The sequence below is a fragment of the Scyliorhinus canicula genome, chromosome 24 (assembly GCF_902713615.1).
Source record: "Scyliorhinus canicula chromosome 24, sScyCan1.1, whole genome shotgun sequence".
In the NCBI taxonomy this organism is placed as follows: domain Eukaryota; kingdom Metazoa; phylum Chordata; class Chondrichthyes; order Carcharhiniformes; family Scyliorhinidae; genus Scyliorhinus; species Scyliorhinus canicula.
In genome coordinates, this window is record NC_052169.1 from 9,969,262 (window position 1) to 9,985,446 (window position 16,185).

The following is a 16,185-nucleotide window of genomic DNA, read 5'->3' on the forward strand; positions in this document are numbered from 1 at the left end:
AACTGTGTGGAGTTTGCACATTCTTCCGTGTCTGCATAGGTTTCACCCCCACAACCCAAAGATGTGCAGGGTAGGTGGATTGGCCGCACTAAATTGCCCCTTAATTAGAAAAAAAAAACATTTGGGCACTTTAAATTAAAAAAAAACAAAAGTGCAGAATATGCCAACACTAGCCTGCTTCAATGATTGTCTAAATTTAAAAGCACCATCTCTCTGCACCCTGTCATTTTGATGAGGGCAATGGTCAACTCCCTTCGGCCACTTGACTGACTCCCTTTATCTGTCCTCTGATTTTAATATGCCTTTCTCCAGCCCCCAACGATATCTGATAATGTTTCCAAAGTATGAACTGTCTTGAAAAACCAAAGATGTTTAATAAATTTCCTATTAAATAAATAATCTTTATTATTGTCACAAGTAGGCTTACATTAACAGTGCAATGATGTTACTGTGCGCATCCCCTAGTCACCACACTCTGGCGCCTGTTCTGAGGGAGAATTCTGAATGTCCAATTCACCTAACAAGCACGTCTTTCTGGACTTGTGGGAGGAAACCGGAGCACCCGGAGGAAACCCACGCAGACACGGGGAGAACATGCAGACTCCGCACAGACAGTGACCCAAGTGGGAATTGAACCTGGGACCTTGGCGCTGTGAAGCAACAGTGCTAACCGCTGTGCTGTTTTGGTGTCCTGAGACACTCTACTTCTCATGCTTTAAATACCTTCAGTTGTGTCTACCATGTGTTGGCTTAAAAAGCACGCTTCATCAGAGCTTATGTGCAAGTTCTTTCCATGGGGGCAAAATGTGCCTCAAAGGACTTCAAACTGTAATGATGCTCCTCTTCTCCTTCACAGTGGTAGTGGAAAGTGTTGTCAGAGAATTGATTTTTTTTTTTAAAAATCACCCAAGTTAAGACATTTTTGCATAAGGGAAAGGCTACTTTAAATCGTCAGAACATGTCCAATACAGCAAGCATTCAGAGAAAGATTAGTCTGTTTGTCCTGGGAGTAAATTTGTATTGTTTTATTCCTGATTGGGCACCCTGTCTCCCACGGGAAGTACTCCAGCAGAAACTGATGCCCCCGATGGAAGGCCTCCATAATCCTCGTGATTGTCCCCCTCACCAGCCTCGCCGGGATCTGCTTAATTGGACCCAGTGATCCCAGACCCCACCTACCTGTGCACCAGGTCGCTGATCTGGGACGTGCTGCAGTCCCAGCAGTGACCACTGCTCCCGGTGGCGTTATTGGGACTGAGAAGCTGCTAGTCCTCGAATTAGCAAGAAGCACTGGGAAATGTGACATCTGTCTCGGACAGGAAGAAACCAGGTCTCCAATGTAAATTAGGATCCTGCTTCCAGGGCTGGAGGAGCAGAGTTTCCTCTCAACCCGGTGGCTGGGACCAATGCTGCTCTGCACAATCTCAACTTTGATCCTTGGCTACTTGGTGCGAGTGGAGGCCGGGTGAGGGTAGGGTGTGCTGGGAGAGGGAAAGTTAGAAAATCCCCTCGTGGGTCTTCCCCAGGCTAAGCCAAGGTGGTGTTCCACAGGTCCATGTGTGGTGTGCGGTCCAGCTGCCTGCCTCTCTTCCACATCTACGCCTGCACCAAGGTGGCTCCTGAGAGGGAACGCACTGTGTTTACCAATATGTTCGAGGCCTTCTGCGACTAACAGGTTTGGAGTATATAATCAATAGTGTAAATAATGGCTGGTATTTCCCTTCCTCAAGTACAACAAATGCTAAGAGTTTTGCCTCTAAGATTGTTGGTCCAATCGAAGGAGAAGAAATGAGGTTAAATGTCTAAACCCTGCTTTGCTGCTCGCTTTGAAACTGTCCTCCCCGGATTCATATTTCCCTTCAGGAAACGTCCCTTCTCTAGTTTGTGACCCTCAGTTTATCGGAAGAGATGAAAAGAAAAACAAGAAGTTTTAAAAATATACTTGTTCATGAATCAGAATGCTGGACGTGGGTCACTGGCTGGGCCAACATTTATTGCCCTTCCCTAATTTCCCTTGAACAAGTGGCTTGGCTCGGTCATTTCAGAGGGCAGTTAAGAGTCAACCACATTGCTGTGGGTCTGGAGTCACATATAGGCCAGATCGGGTAAGGATGGCAGATTTCCTTCTCTAAAGGGCATGAGTGAACAGGGTGATTTTTTACAAAGATCAATTATGGTTTCATGGTCAACATTCGATTTTTAATTCCAGATTTTTATTGATTACAAATGTCACCATCTGCCATGGTGGGATTTGAATCCACGCCCCCAGAGCATTACCCTGGATCTCTGGATTACTTGTATAATGACACCAGCTAGAAATGTAAGGAAAAAATCAGATCATTCTGGAACTGCTCAGTCACCCATTAGCATTTGAGAATAGTAAAGTGCAGATTAATAATCTACAGTACAATGTGGATAAATGTGAGGCTATCCGCTTTGGTAGCAAAAATAGGAAGGCAGATTATTATTTGAATGGGTGTAAATTGAGAGAGGTGGCTACTCAGCGAGAACTCCGTGTCCTCGTGCATCAGTCGCTGAAAGTAAACGCACAGGTCCGGCAGGCAGTAAAGAAGGCAAATGGTATGTTGGCCATCATAGCGAGAGGATTTGAGTAAAGGAATAGGGATGTTTTACTTCAAGTGCACAGGGCATTGGTGAGGCCACACCTGGAGTATTGTGAACAGTTTTGGTGTCCTTACCTGAGGAAGGATGTTCTTTCCATGGAGGGAGTGCAGCAAACATTTACTAGGTTGATTCCAGGTATGGCGTCATAGAAGGAGAGACTAAGTCTAATGAGAGGCCAAGTCTGAAAGGATTATATTCATTGGAGTTTGGAAGAGTGAGAGGGGGTCTCATAGGAAGTTGTAAAATTTAAATGGGATTAGACAAGGTAGATTCAGAAAAAATGTTACCGATGGCGGGGGAGTCCAGAACACGGGGTCATTGTTTGAGGATAAGGAGTAAACCTTTACGACCTGTGGTGAAGAGAAATTTCTTCACCCAGAGAGCGGTGAATCTGTGGAATTCACTACCACAGAATGTAGTTGCATTTTCTACCTTTAATTTATTTTGTTTTCCAATTAAGGGGCAATTTAGCATGGCCAATCCACCTAACCTGTACATCTTTGGGTTGTGGGGGTGAGACCACGGGGAGAATGTGCAAACTCCACACAGACAGTGACCCAGGGCTGGGATCGAACCTGGGTCCTCAGCGTTGTGAGGCAGCAGTGCTAATCACTGCGCCGCTATTCCGTTCTCGCATTTTCTACCTTTTATTCCTCTTTTCAGAAGCTTGTTTGTTCCACCCCTTTCAGTACTATTCTCATCACTTATAATGCTTCAACAATGTTCATGCTGTACTTTCCTCTTTGTACTCTCTCTCCCTCTTTCCCTTTATCTCTCTCTCTCTACTGTTTCTATCACCAGATTGCAGTTTCCTTAATGTGCATCGCAGCTTGCTGTGCCCACCCGCCTGCTCCTCCTAGCCCAGTCCTCCTGTTTTGCAAATTAAGAAAGCAATAAGGTTGGTGCTGTTGGAAAACCAATACTATTCAAAAATATATTTTAATATCAAATTTCTTGTTGCTCAGCCTAGCCATGCAGGCAAAATAATGGAATAGGTTGGAGAGCAGGCAGCTGATACTGCGTGTTACAGATTCATTGCCAGAAATTAGGAAGTCGCTGCAATGTTGTAGGAGAACTTGATAAAACCTGGCTGGCAATTCACTGACAACCGTCCTCACAGTCCCAGAGATGCAGCTTTTCCGATTCTTGCTACTTGCTAACAGCAGGATGACCGACTCTGGGAGAAAGAAACGAGGGACACACGGGCAGAACAGCGTCAGAAAATAGAAAAAAAGAAAACCGCTTATTGTCACGAGTAGGCTTCAGTGAAGTTACTGTGAAAAGCCCCTAGTCGACACACTCCGGCACCTATCCGGGGAGGCTGGTACAGGAATCGAACCGTGCTGCTGGCCTACTTGGTCTGCTTTAAAAGCTGGCGATTTAGCCCAGTGAGCTAAACCATCCCCTGGTTTAAACCAGTGAGGGAGTGTGGGGTGGGATTAGTGGGGTGGGGGCTGTTCCTGGTGAGACTTGGGGGGGGGGGGGGGGGGGGCGCGGACTGTGGATTGTGCTGCGTCTGGGATTTCTGTGCGTCAAAATTAAAGTGTTCTATGTTGCAAAAAGTTAGTGGCAAGAGCAGAAAAAGAAAACCTGCATCGCTGATGATGCTGAATTTAGCATTGTGGCAAACTGACAAGAAAGCAGCAAACTCCAATTCGGGGGAGAATAAGATGGACCTATCGTTAGCAATGGGAGCTGTCCAGTTTCTTGCCACCATGGCTCCGTGGGTAGTGATGTTGCCTCTGAGTCGGAACGCTGTAGAATCAAGGTCATTAAACCCATGAGCCCCTATTCCAGATTGACAGTCCCGTGTGGCCCTGAAGGAGTGCTCTACTGTAGGGAACGCTGTCTTTTAAATAAGACATTAAACCACGTAAAGTGGATATTAAAGATTCCCAAGGCACTATTCAAAGAGCAAAGGTGTTCTACAGATGTACTGACCAATATTTAACCCTTAATTAGCAGATTGAGTAACATGAAAGCAGTTTCTCTGGTGATTATTTCAGTGCTATGTGCAAATTGGCTGCCCTTTTATTTCAGAACAGTCCAATAATATTTACAATCTTCCTGGCAGTGGCTATTCACCTCACTGGAGATCAGCTGCCCTCTGGTGTCCCTATTAAGTATGGTCTAAATGGAAAATTCTCTAAACCCAGCTGCCTTCCTCTCAAAACTAAACTGACCACCACAAGCATACTTGATCTGGAGTTTTGGTGTGACTGCAGTGTTGTTGGCCACTGTGTAAGTCACTCTCAATCTGCATACGAAAACCGTAGCTTGCCCTTGAGTGTTGCCAAAATAAATCTCTTGTGTCAACCCACAACTGGTCAGCCAAATATTCCATCTCCCATATATGTTGAAGGAGAGACTCTGGAACTTTAACATTTATTTTACGGGATGTGGGCATCGCTGGCTCGGTCAGCATTTATTGCCCATCCCTAGTTGCCTATGAGAAGGTGGTGGTGAGATGCCTTCTTGAACCGCTGCAGTCCCTGAGGTGTAGGTATACCCACTGTGCCATTTGGGAAACAATTCCAGGTTAATTAAAAAAAAAAAAAATCTTTATTGTCACAAGTAGGCTTACATTAATACTGCAGTGAAGTTACTGTGAAAGGCCCCGAGTTGCACAGTCCGGCGCCCGTTCAGGTGCACAGAGGGAGAATTCAGAATGTCCATATTACCTAACAGCACGTCTTTCGGGACTTGTGGGAGGAAACCGGAGGAAACCCACGCAGACACTGGGAGAACTTGCAGACTCCGCTGAGCATTTCCCGTACCTTTGTAGGTACTCCTCTCAAACGCTCAGTCTTGAGGATCAGCTGTGCCGTCTCGGCATTCTACAAACTATGAAAATGAGTGTTTTGCAACAAAGACCTCCGCAATTCAACAAAAGCCCTGGTGTACAGAGCAGTTGTCATCACCACACTCCTGTACTGCAGTGGGACCTGGGCTGTGTATCAGCGAGGCATAGGAGAACTAGAAACATTTAATCAGTAATACCTCTGGCCCATCTTCTGGATTCAATGTGAGGACCGTCGAACGAACGCTAGTGTGCTTCTTGAAGCCAGCTCCACAAGTAATTAAAGAAAACTGCAAAATCAACTTCAGTGGACCTGAACACTGTGTTGTGGAAAACCAAAATGCATCTCCCTTGTTAAATCCGGTTCTATCAACCCTCCACTGACGTGTTCCAGGGGAAGCAAAACAAAATCCTTCAAAGACATTCTGAAGCTCTCCTTGAAGTGTGGTAGCATTGACCTTGGGAGGAGCTTTCTACCAATCGTTCAAAATGGTGACAACTAGTCCATCAAGCGGCCTCACGCTTTTGAGTCCGAACATTTTAATGATGAGGCTGAACTGCGACGACGAGGAAAGAAAAGGAAGCAAATCCTGCCCTCAGGACCCTACTACCTTGTTGGATGCCCTGCCCCATATTCCCAAATACCTGAAGGTTGGAAATCGACCATTTAGTCACATGGCCGTTAAGGGCAGGATGGTAGCACAGTGGTTAGCACAGTTGTTTGACAGCTCCAGGGTCCCAGGTTCGATACCCGGCTTGGGTCACTGTCTGTGCGGAGTCTGCACGTTCTCTGTGTCTGTGTGGGTTTCCTCCGGGTGCTCCGGTTTCCTCCCACAGTCCAAAGATGTGCAGGTTAGGTGGATTGGCCGTGCTGAATTGCCCTTCGTGTCCAAAAAGGATAGGTAGGGTTACGGGGATAGGGTGGAGGTGTGGGGTTAAGTGGGGTGCTCTTTCTGAGAGCTGGTGCAGACTCGATGGGCCGAATGGCTTCCTTCTGCACTGTAAATTCTATGATTCTGTGAAGACCTATGGCCGAAATTAGTGGCACAGAATAGATGTCACCCTCGAATCGAGGGACAGCTACGGTGGAGTTGGCTCCAGCATTTCCCCAAATCAGTGACCCACAGTTGAGAATTTCATAATTAGCTATAAAGCAGTTTGGGACATCCTGAATTTGTGAAGTGCAAGCCTTAAAAGCAGATAAATTTTTATTTAAAATGGTGCTATGGCTGGATGGCCTCCACTAGTTTCTATGATCCTACTACTTTTATTGCCATTCAGCCCCTTGAGCCTGCTCTGCTATTCGGTCAGATCATGGCTGGATGTGTGTCTTGGCTCCACCTACCATCCTTGGCTCCATAATCAATCGGGTTTTGGGTTTTTTTTGGGGGCGGAAATATGTGATTGATGAAGGGAGTCACTGGCAATGTCCTTGTGGTGTCAGCGAGTCACAGGCCTGTCTCATCAGCTTTGAGATAGCTGTACAGAACTTGTGTGAATTAGTCAGAATGTTCCCCTTTTTAAAACTTGCAGATTCAGTGCAGAGGCTTCAATTATTGTGAAGCTGAGCGGTGCAGTGTGAAGTTCTGGGCCTCCCAAGTCCCATTCTGCAATGCATGGAATGTGGTCCAAAAATGGACATATTCAAGCCAGGGTATGAGTCATCTTATCCAAGATCGGGTTAGAAAAGGGCCAATTATATATTTTGAGGGAGCATTCCCAGGAGAAAAGACCAATTTGAAAAAACTTGCGCTACTTCAGCCAGAGTTCTGGGATCATTTATGGGATGTTTCGCAGTTATAAATCACTGTAGCTTTACTGAAGGCCATTCAGATGAATTTGGTTTTTTCCCCCCAAGAAATCAGCACCGGGTGATTAATCGGAGTGTGGTGGGAGCAAGGCTATTAAACTGTTCAATAAAGGAAAACAAGCTAGCTAAGGAAAACAAATCAAAAAGATTGGAAACCTGTCTGGAGACTGCAAAGAGAATTACACCCTTTGCTGCTAGCGTTCAAAGATCATAGATTGAATTCATTCATGGCCAAAAATACTGTTCGAAGTTTAGGTGTTGCACATGTGACATCAGTCATGCAAAATCGGGTCTGAATGAGCAAATAGTGGGTTCGCCTAATCCAATCTTGAGTTGCTGAAATGAAAATTAGATGAAAATTGCTTATTGTCACAAGTAGGCTTCAAATGAAGTCACTGTGAAAAGCCCCTAGCCGCCACATTCCGGCGCCTGTTAGGGGAGGCTGTTACGGGAATCGAACTGTGCTGATGGCCTGCCTGATCGTGTTAACGATAAGATTACCTCAACCTTTTTGTCCCCTCGCATTTAGAATTTGGCTTTCTCTGCTCCAATCCCAAGTCTTGGTAGCTGATGGCTTTTTTTTTCTCTCTGAAGCACTGTGCCGTTCTTCAAATTAAATTCTGCTGTATGTTGATTCTTGTAGAGAAGCATCGGGAATTAGCCAAGAAAGCCCTGAAGAAGAAAGGTATGACGGGAGGCCCAGTCTTGCATCAGCCTAAATCGGGCTCGAAAAGGTTAGTAATGCGGTTGCGCTTCTTTATCCCTCCTTGTGTCACGGGTTGGTTGGGGAGGGGGGGTTGGTTTTTGGGGAGGGGGGGTTGGTTTTTGGGGAGGGGGGGTTGGTTTTTGGGGAGGGGGGGTTTGGTTGCGGGGGGGGGGGGGGGGGGTTGCTGTCCGCGATCCACTATTTTTGCTCCAGATCCTGGTTGCGGGTCTTTGCAGATGGCTGGATTTTTCAGTGATCTTTGTCCAAACGTTTTCAGACTTGCACTTTCATTTGCTTCACGTGAAAGATTTCTGTGTGTTTTTTTGACTGGGTCAGAAATCATGGCCTCAGGGTGATGCGTTTACCTCCATGTTTAAAAAAAAAAATGCGTTTGTACCAAAAGTCACAAGTCAGCAGAGGTTAAAAATTAATAAACTTTTCCAGGATACTTATTCCCTTAGCATTTGGGTATAGTGACTCTCATCTCGGGTACCTCTATCGATGCCTGTGACAATATAGAGTACCCAATTTTTCCCCCCAATTTTAAGGGGCAATTTAGCGTGGCCAGTCCACCTACCCGGCACATCTTTGGGCTGTGGGGGTGTTGACAAATTTGGAAATCTGTATTTTTGCATAAAATATGTGTTCCCTTCCTGTGGGCCATTACATACGCTTTGATTTGAACAACAATGTAGACCCCCAAAGTTCCTCCTCTACTAGTTCTCCAGCCCCCACCCCCCTTGCAAACCAACTTGATTGGTTCAGAATGTTTTAATTGTTTGCATAAATTGTTCAAATTGATTTAACCAAAGTGCTTAGTAAAGAAGGATAATGGACAGCGAACTGGAGGCTAACACAGAGTACGCTACTCTTACTAGAATTGTAATATGGAGCAGGATTTCCCTGAAGTAGGGAGTCCTGTTGTCCTTCATCTGACCGATCAACGCAGCTATTTCTTTTTTTAAAAATATAATTTTTATTGGAATTTTTTACAGAAAATATAAAACATAACGACAAACAATGAAATGCAACAAAATAACCCATAATAACTGTAACACCCCCAGACCGTATCGGCGCATGTATCCCATCCCCCCCCCCCCCCCCCCCAACCCCAATGAACAACAAAAGAACTTAAAAATAAATTTAAATTAAATAAACAAACATAGTCATCGTCCTCCCCCCCGGGTTGCTGCTGCTACTGTCCCCGTACCCTATCGTTGAGCCAGAAAGTCGAGAAAAGGTGGCCACCGCCTAAAGAACCCTTGTACCGACCCTCTCAGGGCGAATTTGACCTTCTCTAGCTTAATGAAACCCGCCATGTCATTGATCCAGGTCTCCACGCTTGGGGGCCTCGCATCCTTCCATTGTAGCAAGATCCTTCGCCGGGCTACTAGGGACGCAAAGGCCATCACATCGGCCTCTTTCGCCTCCTGCACTCCCGGCTCCACCCCAACCCCAAAAATCGCGAGTCCCCATCCTGGCTTGACCCTGGATCCCACCACCCTCGACACCGTCCTCGCCACCCCCTTCCAGAACTCCTCCAGTGCCGGGCATGCCCAGAACATATGGGCATGGTTCGCTGGACTCCCCGAGCACCTGACACACCTGTCTTCACCCCCAAAGAACCTACTCATCCTCGTCCCAGTCATGTGGGCCCGGTGCAGCTCCTTGAATTGGATGAGGCTAAGCTGTGCACACGAGGAGGAAGAATTAACCCTCTCCAGGGCATCAGCCCATGTTTCGTCTTCGATCTGTTCCCCCAGTTCCCCCTCCCACTTAGCTTTCAGCTCCTCTACTGACGCCTCCTCCACCTCCTGCATAACCTTGTAGATATCAGATATCTTCCCCTCTCCGACCCAGACCCCCGAAAGCACCCTGTCACTCACCCCCCTCGTGGGAAGCGAAGGGAATCCCTCCACCTGCCGCCTAGCAAATGCCTTTACCTGCAGATACCTGAACATGTTCCCCGGGGGGAGCCCAAATTTCTCCTCCAACTCCCCCAGGCTCGCAAACCTCCCATAACGCAGCTATTTCTAAGGACTGTCTCTGAGAATGTAAAGTTGAATCTGAAGTTGTTATAAGATGAGATTGTTACGGTAGTTATGGATGTTTAGAAGCTGGCCATATTTGGATTAGATGCTGCACTTTTGCATTCCACCACGGTACATTGGGGTCACTGGAGGAGGAAAATAGTAGTTATGGCTGTGAACATAGGACTGACTTTTGTTTTTAAAGGATCCCCATACCGCGCACACAAGTTTGCAAGGTGACTGAAGATTGATAAGACCTCATTTGCCGGGGCTTAAAGCAGTTTCACACTACCTGTTGAAAGATCCTCTTCAGGGGCAGCATGGTGGTGCAGTGGTTAGCACTGCTGCATCACGGCACCGAGGTCCCAGGCTCGATCCCGGCTCTGGGTCACTGTCCGTGTGGAGTTTGCACATTCTCCCTGTGTTTGTGTGGGTTTCGGCACCACAACTCAAAGGATCTGCAGGCTAGGTGGATTGGCCACGCTAAATTATCTCTTAATTGGAAAAAATAAATTTGGCTCTCTAAATTAAAAACAAAAATATATCCTCCTTCAGGGGGAGTGACCCCAGGTATTGTGTAACTGACCCTGTCGGGTGCTGGTTGCATTGGGCTCCTCCATGTCATATAGAAATTCAGCTGAGTGTATGCACAGAGGAATGACTCACTTCATTTGCGTTAGAGGAATTAGCATGTTTTAATCTAGTGGCAGGTTTGTAAACCTAAATGTTCACAGTTATTAGTTCCAGATAGGTTGGGCAGTTGCCCAGAAGGTGGACAACAGGACAATTCACTCTGGTAACCTCCTGTAATAATTTAAAAAAAAAAACATTTTAAACAGGCATCCAGTAATATTTTGGGAAGTTCCAAATGCTACTCATTTGTTGACACTAAATGATTATAGATGCTTTCAGTGTTGTAAGTGGTAAACAATTGCTTCTGATACTTACGTGATTGTTTCAACCCTCACTGCAATTAAATTCTGATTGGGATCAATGCTATTCTGCAAATTACAATTGATCTCAAATAAAACGCTATTTTTATTCTTAATTATAGTCTAATAAATTTTTGTCAATACACTTCAAAATGCACGCACACTATTTAATCAATTGGATTTTAAACTTCTTCTGATCTTTCACAGAGTTGGCAACTTGCAATTTTCCAAAATCTGCCCACTTTGGATTCTCCAGAACTGGCTTGGCAACAGGAGACAGTAACAGTGGAAGGGAGTATTTCAGAATGGAGATCTGTAGCTAGTAGCGTTCCACAGGGATCAGTGCTGGGGCCTCTGTTGTTTGTAATATATAAATGATCTGGAGGAAAATGTAGATGGACAGTGGAGTTGCAGATAGTGAAGAGGACTGTCTGAGAATACAGCAGAATACAGAGCTTGGAGAGTTGGGCAGAGAAATGGCAGATGGAGTACAATCCGGAAAAATGCGAGGTGATGCATTTTGGAAGATCAAATTTGGGTGTGAATTACCTAGCAAATGGCAAAACCCTTGGCAGCATTGACATACAGAAGGATCTGGGTGTTCAGGTCCATAGTTCCATGAAAGTAGCTATGCAGATGGATAAGGTGGTCAAGAAAGCATACGGCATGCTTGCCTTCATCGGCAAGTTGTGTAAAACTTTAGTTAGGCCACATTTGGAATATTGTGTGCAGTTCTGGTCACCACACTACCAGAAAGATGTGGATGCTTTGGAGAGAGTGCAAAGAAGGTTCACCAGAATGCTGCCTGGTCTCGAGGGTGTTGGGCATGAGAAGAGGTTGAATAAATCCTGATTGTTTTTGTTGGAAAGATGGAGGCTGATGGGAGACCTGATTGAGGTCTCCAAAATTACAAGAGGTATAGACAGGCTGAATAGTCAGAAGCTTTTTCCAAGGGTGGAAGAGTCAATTACAAGGGGGCACAGGTTCAAGGCGAGAGAGGGGTTGGGGGGGGTTTAGGGAGATGTGTGCGGCAAGTATTTTACGCAGAGACTGGTGGGTACCTGGAACATGTTGCCACTGGATGTGGTGCAGACAGGCACAATAGCAATGTTTGAGATGTATTTTGATAGACACATAAATGGGTGGGTAATGGAGGGGATACAGATTTGTTTGGGCAATAAGTAGTAGGTCTAAAGAAGGAATCTGGATTGGTGCAAGCTTGGTGGGCCGAAGGGCCTGTTCCTGTGCTGTAATGGTCTTTGTTCTTTTATTGTGCATTTCCCTCCTATAAAGATAGTGATTAGTTTGAGTAGCATTTTTGTCCGTCTCCTCTCTAATATACCATCAAAAGATAAAGCCGAAAACTCGATAAGATTAATAAAGGTGCTCTTAAGTTTTTTATTTTATAAATTCAGATGGCCCCTCTTTGTTGTGACTCCCAAAATGCAGCAAAGTCCCCACTCCAGACTCCAGCTGGAGTGATCCAAAATTTCCTTTGTAATCTCGTCAATTCCCTGATTTCCGTCTTGCTCCCGGCCCTTGGAATTCAGTGGTTAATGCTGTAACTGTGATAACTGAACACCAGTATGAAGGGCCTGAGACAGGGTGGGCAGCAGGGACTTGTTCACCCTAGCTGAGGGCTCCATTACCGGGCGACATAGATTTAAGGTGATTGGATTAGAGGGGACACGAGGAAACACCTTTTCACTGAGTGGGTGGTGGGTGCCTGGAATTCATTGCTTAAATTGGTGGTTGAGGCGGAAACGCTCAACTCATTTACAAGGTACCTGGACCTGCCTTTAAGTGCTGGAACCTGCAAGGCCACGGACCAGGTGCAGCTAGTTTCTTTTGTTCACTTTTTGGCCAGGTCAGACACGATGGGCTGAACGGCCTCTTTCTGCACCGTAACATTTCTGTGATTCTATAGCTGCTGTTCTTGCTTGCTGCAAAGGTGTCGCTGAACCTTGAGAAACGATAATACAGAAAGGCTCAGCTGTCCTTGCCTCCGAGTTGGCACTTTCTCTCCCCTCTCTCTTTTTCTCTCTCTCTCTCCCTCTCACGCACACAGCCTGTTTGAACAGCTAAGCGGCGAGTGCTATACCCTGCGAGCGGTGCTAGTTGCATTCAATAATTGCGTTTAATTTGAGTTTAATTCGAGTTTAATTCTGTTTGCCACTTCTTTCATTATAGGTTAGTAAAATTCAATAAAGGTTACTCTGCACTGAAACAAAATCCGGATGAATCTTTAGTCTCCTTAGAGTCTGACAGGTAAGGAAGGATTCGATCCTAACCATCGATTTTTCTTTTTTACAAATTGAGAAGTCTAAGTGAAAGGTTAGCAGCTCTGTGTAAGAGCACGCCACCTGGGTTGAACGGAGAAAAGATTAGATGCGTTGGGAAATGATTTAATCGGTCGTTTTAAAATCTACTTGAGAGGAAGAAAATATTCTGGGCGATTCACTGCCCAGCTGACAACCTGTTGGATTCTGAATCCGAACCGGGGGAGAAATTACCAATGAACTACCATTTTGCCCCTCTCCACCTTGACTTTTCACCTTATTGCTGTGTGGCTTCACAGGGTTGCAGAGCTGCAGGTATCAGAGTGCCCACTATACCATGTGAATTAATGGCTGTAGGCTGTTCAGTCAGTGAGGGCATCACAACCACCACCTCCTCGAGGGCAATTAGGGATAGGCAACAAACAGTGGCCTTGCCACTGATGTTCACATCCTTCCTAAAATCCCGACAGTGCAGGAGGAGGCCATTTAGGTCACTGAGACTGCACCAACTCTCCAAAAGGGAACTCTACCTAGGCCCACGCCCCCATAACCCCACCTAATCTGTGGACACCTAAGGGGCAATTTAGCACGGCTGATCCACCTAACCTGCATATCTTTGAACTGTGGGAGGAAACCGGAGCACCCACGCAGACACTGGGAGAAAGTGAAAACTCCGCACCGTCACCCAAGGTCGGAATTGAGCCCAGGTCCCTGGCGCTGTGAGGCACCAGTGCTAACCTGTGAAATAATTAAAAGCGAAACTTGTTGCCCTGCCGTTCACCCACCTGCATGCATCTCCAGCAGGATGGCTGGCTCCAGCTGGCACCCGTGGGATTTTCTACCCCCTCCTCTAACCCCAGCAATCCTTGGGTTGGTTGTAACCTATTGGGCTCCTTGGCTGGAGATCAGCTAATCCTATATATGTGGGAAACATGGACTGTGTTGCTCATGTTTTACATGTGAGTTTGACGTGAGGATCAGTGTGAACTAGAATATGACGACATTTCTGTTCTGGGAGACCTGTGGTAAGAATTCCTAATGTGGTTTATAAGGTCCCACATCACTTTCCATATCACACACAAAGTCTCTGACTTTAGCACTGTATTGCTGGCCGTCAAGAATCCCCCGAAATTGCTTGAGGGTTAATTTTGAAAGCTTTATTAAAATGATCAAAGCCTGAGGCATAGTTCCATTGGCAGAAAGCTGTTATATGTTCCACTGCCACTAAACTCTGCTGTGTGGGACAGATTGGGGCTTTTGGGTGCTGGGGACACTGCACCTAATTTCCTTCAGAATACTTCTTGTTGTCTTCGCAGACATAACAATTCCACAGTGCAAAGCAAGTGCCATTGACGTTTGCAAATGCTACAGAAGTTTTATTTTTGTAGTTTGGATTGGCCAATTTTGTAGCAAATCTCAAGCAAAAGGCGATTGGAATATTCTTGATAACATTTTAAGCCGAATGCATTCATTTAATAGTGTCACTTGGTGGTGTCCGATGTGACTCAGTTGATAATGACCTGCCTCCCAAGGCCATAAGACAGAGGATCAGAATTAGGCCATTCGGCCCATCGAGTCTGCTCCACCATTCAATCATGGCTGATATGTTTTTATCCCCATTCTCGTGCCTTCTCCCCATAACTCCTGATCCCCATATTAATCAAGAACCTATCTATCTCTGTCTTAAACACACTCCGTGACTTGGCCTCCACAGCCTTCTGTGGCAATGAGCTCCCCAGACTCACCACCCTCTGGCTGAAAAATTTCCTCCTCATCTCAGTTTTAAAGGATCGTCCCTTCAGTCTGAGGCTGTGTCCTCCTCGGGTTCTAGTTCCTCCTACTAGTGGAAACATCCTCTCCACGTCCACTCTATCTAGGCCTCAGTATTCTCGAGTCAGAATGTGTGCATTCAAGTCGCACTTCAGCACAAAACCCAAAGCTGACACTCCAGTGCAGTCGTGAGCGTGCTGCATTGTCAGAGTTGCTGTCTTTTGGGTAAGATGTTAAATCGAGGGCAATCTACTCTTTTTTTTTTTAATTGGACCTAAAATTGCACTATTTTGAAGAAGAGCACAGGAGTTATCATTGGAATCCCAGCCAATACTATCCCTCCATCAATGTCAAAGAAACAAATTATCTGGACTTTATTTATATATATATATATATATATATAGTATATATATATTTGTTTTTCCCCTCTTTTTTAAATGTTGTGTCTCAAAGCCGCGTGAATCATTTCCCTACGGTGCACAAGGAGGCCATTCGGCCCATCTGATCTGCACAAAGGCTCAGAAAGACCACCCTAACTAGGCCCTGCAACCTCGCCTAACCTGCACAGCTTTGGAAAAAAGGGGGCAATTTATCACGGCCAATCCACCTAACCTGCATATCTTTGGACTGTGGGAGGAAACCGGAGCAAATACGGGGAGATTGTACAAACTCCACACAGTCAGTCGCCCAAGGCTAGAATTGTACCCGGGTCCCTGGCGCTGTGCGGTAGCAGTGCTAACCACTGTGCCACCGTGCCGCCCGTTGTTATATTTTCATTTGGGGGAATCCTGCTGTGGGAAAATATTCATTAAAAAAAAAAGTACTTAATTTGTGGTTGTGGAAGGCACTATGTAACTAAGTCACGTTTAATAAAACTCCTTCATTGTAAACTGTTTTCTTTGTGTTCCTTTCCAGTGATGGTGAATTTGAGTCCAAGTATTATTCTTCGTCGGGCTATTCCTCTGCAGAGGTGAGCTGATTGACACACTTGTTTTTCATCAATTGCCGAGCCGATCGGGAGGCTGATCTTACTAGATAGCTTGTCATTAGTGGAATCCGAGGAAGTTAATACTTCCTGCACAAAAAACGTTTTTACATTTGGGTAGCTGCCATGTTAAGTTTGCATCGCAAGGCAAACCCACCCAACGGCGGGGCAATTGGAAAGAGAAAGCACCCGGAATGAAAATTTTTAAGATGCTCGAGAAAACAATTAACGGCCACAGTCTGGACAGG

General features: G+C 45.8%; 1 protein-coding gene across 3 annotated transcripts in view; it reads left to right on the forward strand.

The window, feature by feature from the left end:
- The window catches only part of fam219b (family with sequence similarity 219 member B), a 40,473-nt gene that overhangs the window by 17,328 nt on the left and 6,960 nt on the right, over nucleotides 1-16,185 (forward strand). For all 3 annotated transcript variants that reach the window (XM_038784110.1, XM_038784109.1, XM_038784108.1), the window contains exons 3-5: nucleotides 7,879-7,969; nucleotides 13,094-13,171; nucleotides 15,868-15,922. In XM_038784110.1, coding sequence (XP_038640038.1) covers nucleotides 7,879-7,969; nucleotides 13,094-13,171; nucleotides 15,868-15,922 — 224 coding nt within the window. The remainder of the gene's footprint in view (nucleotides 1-7,878; nucleotides 7,970-13,093; nucleotides 13,172-15,867; nucleotides 15,923-16,185) is intronic.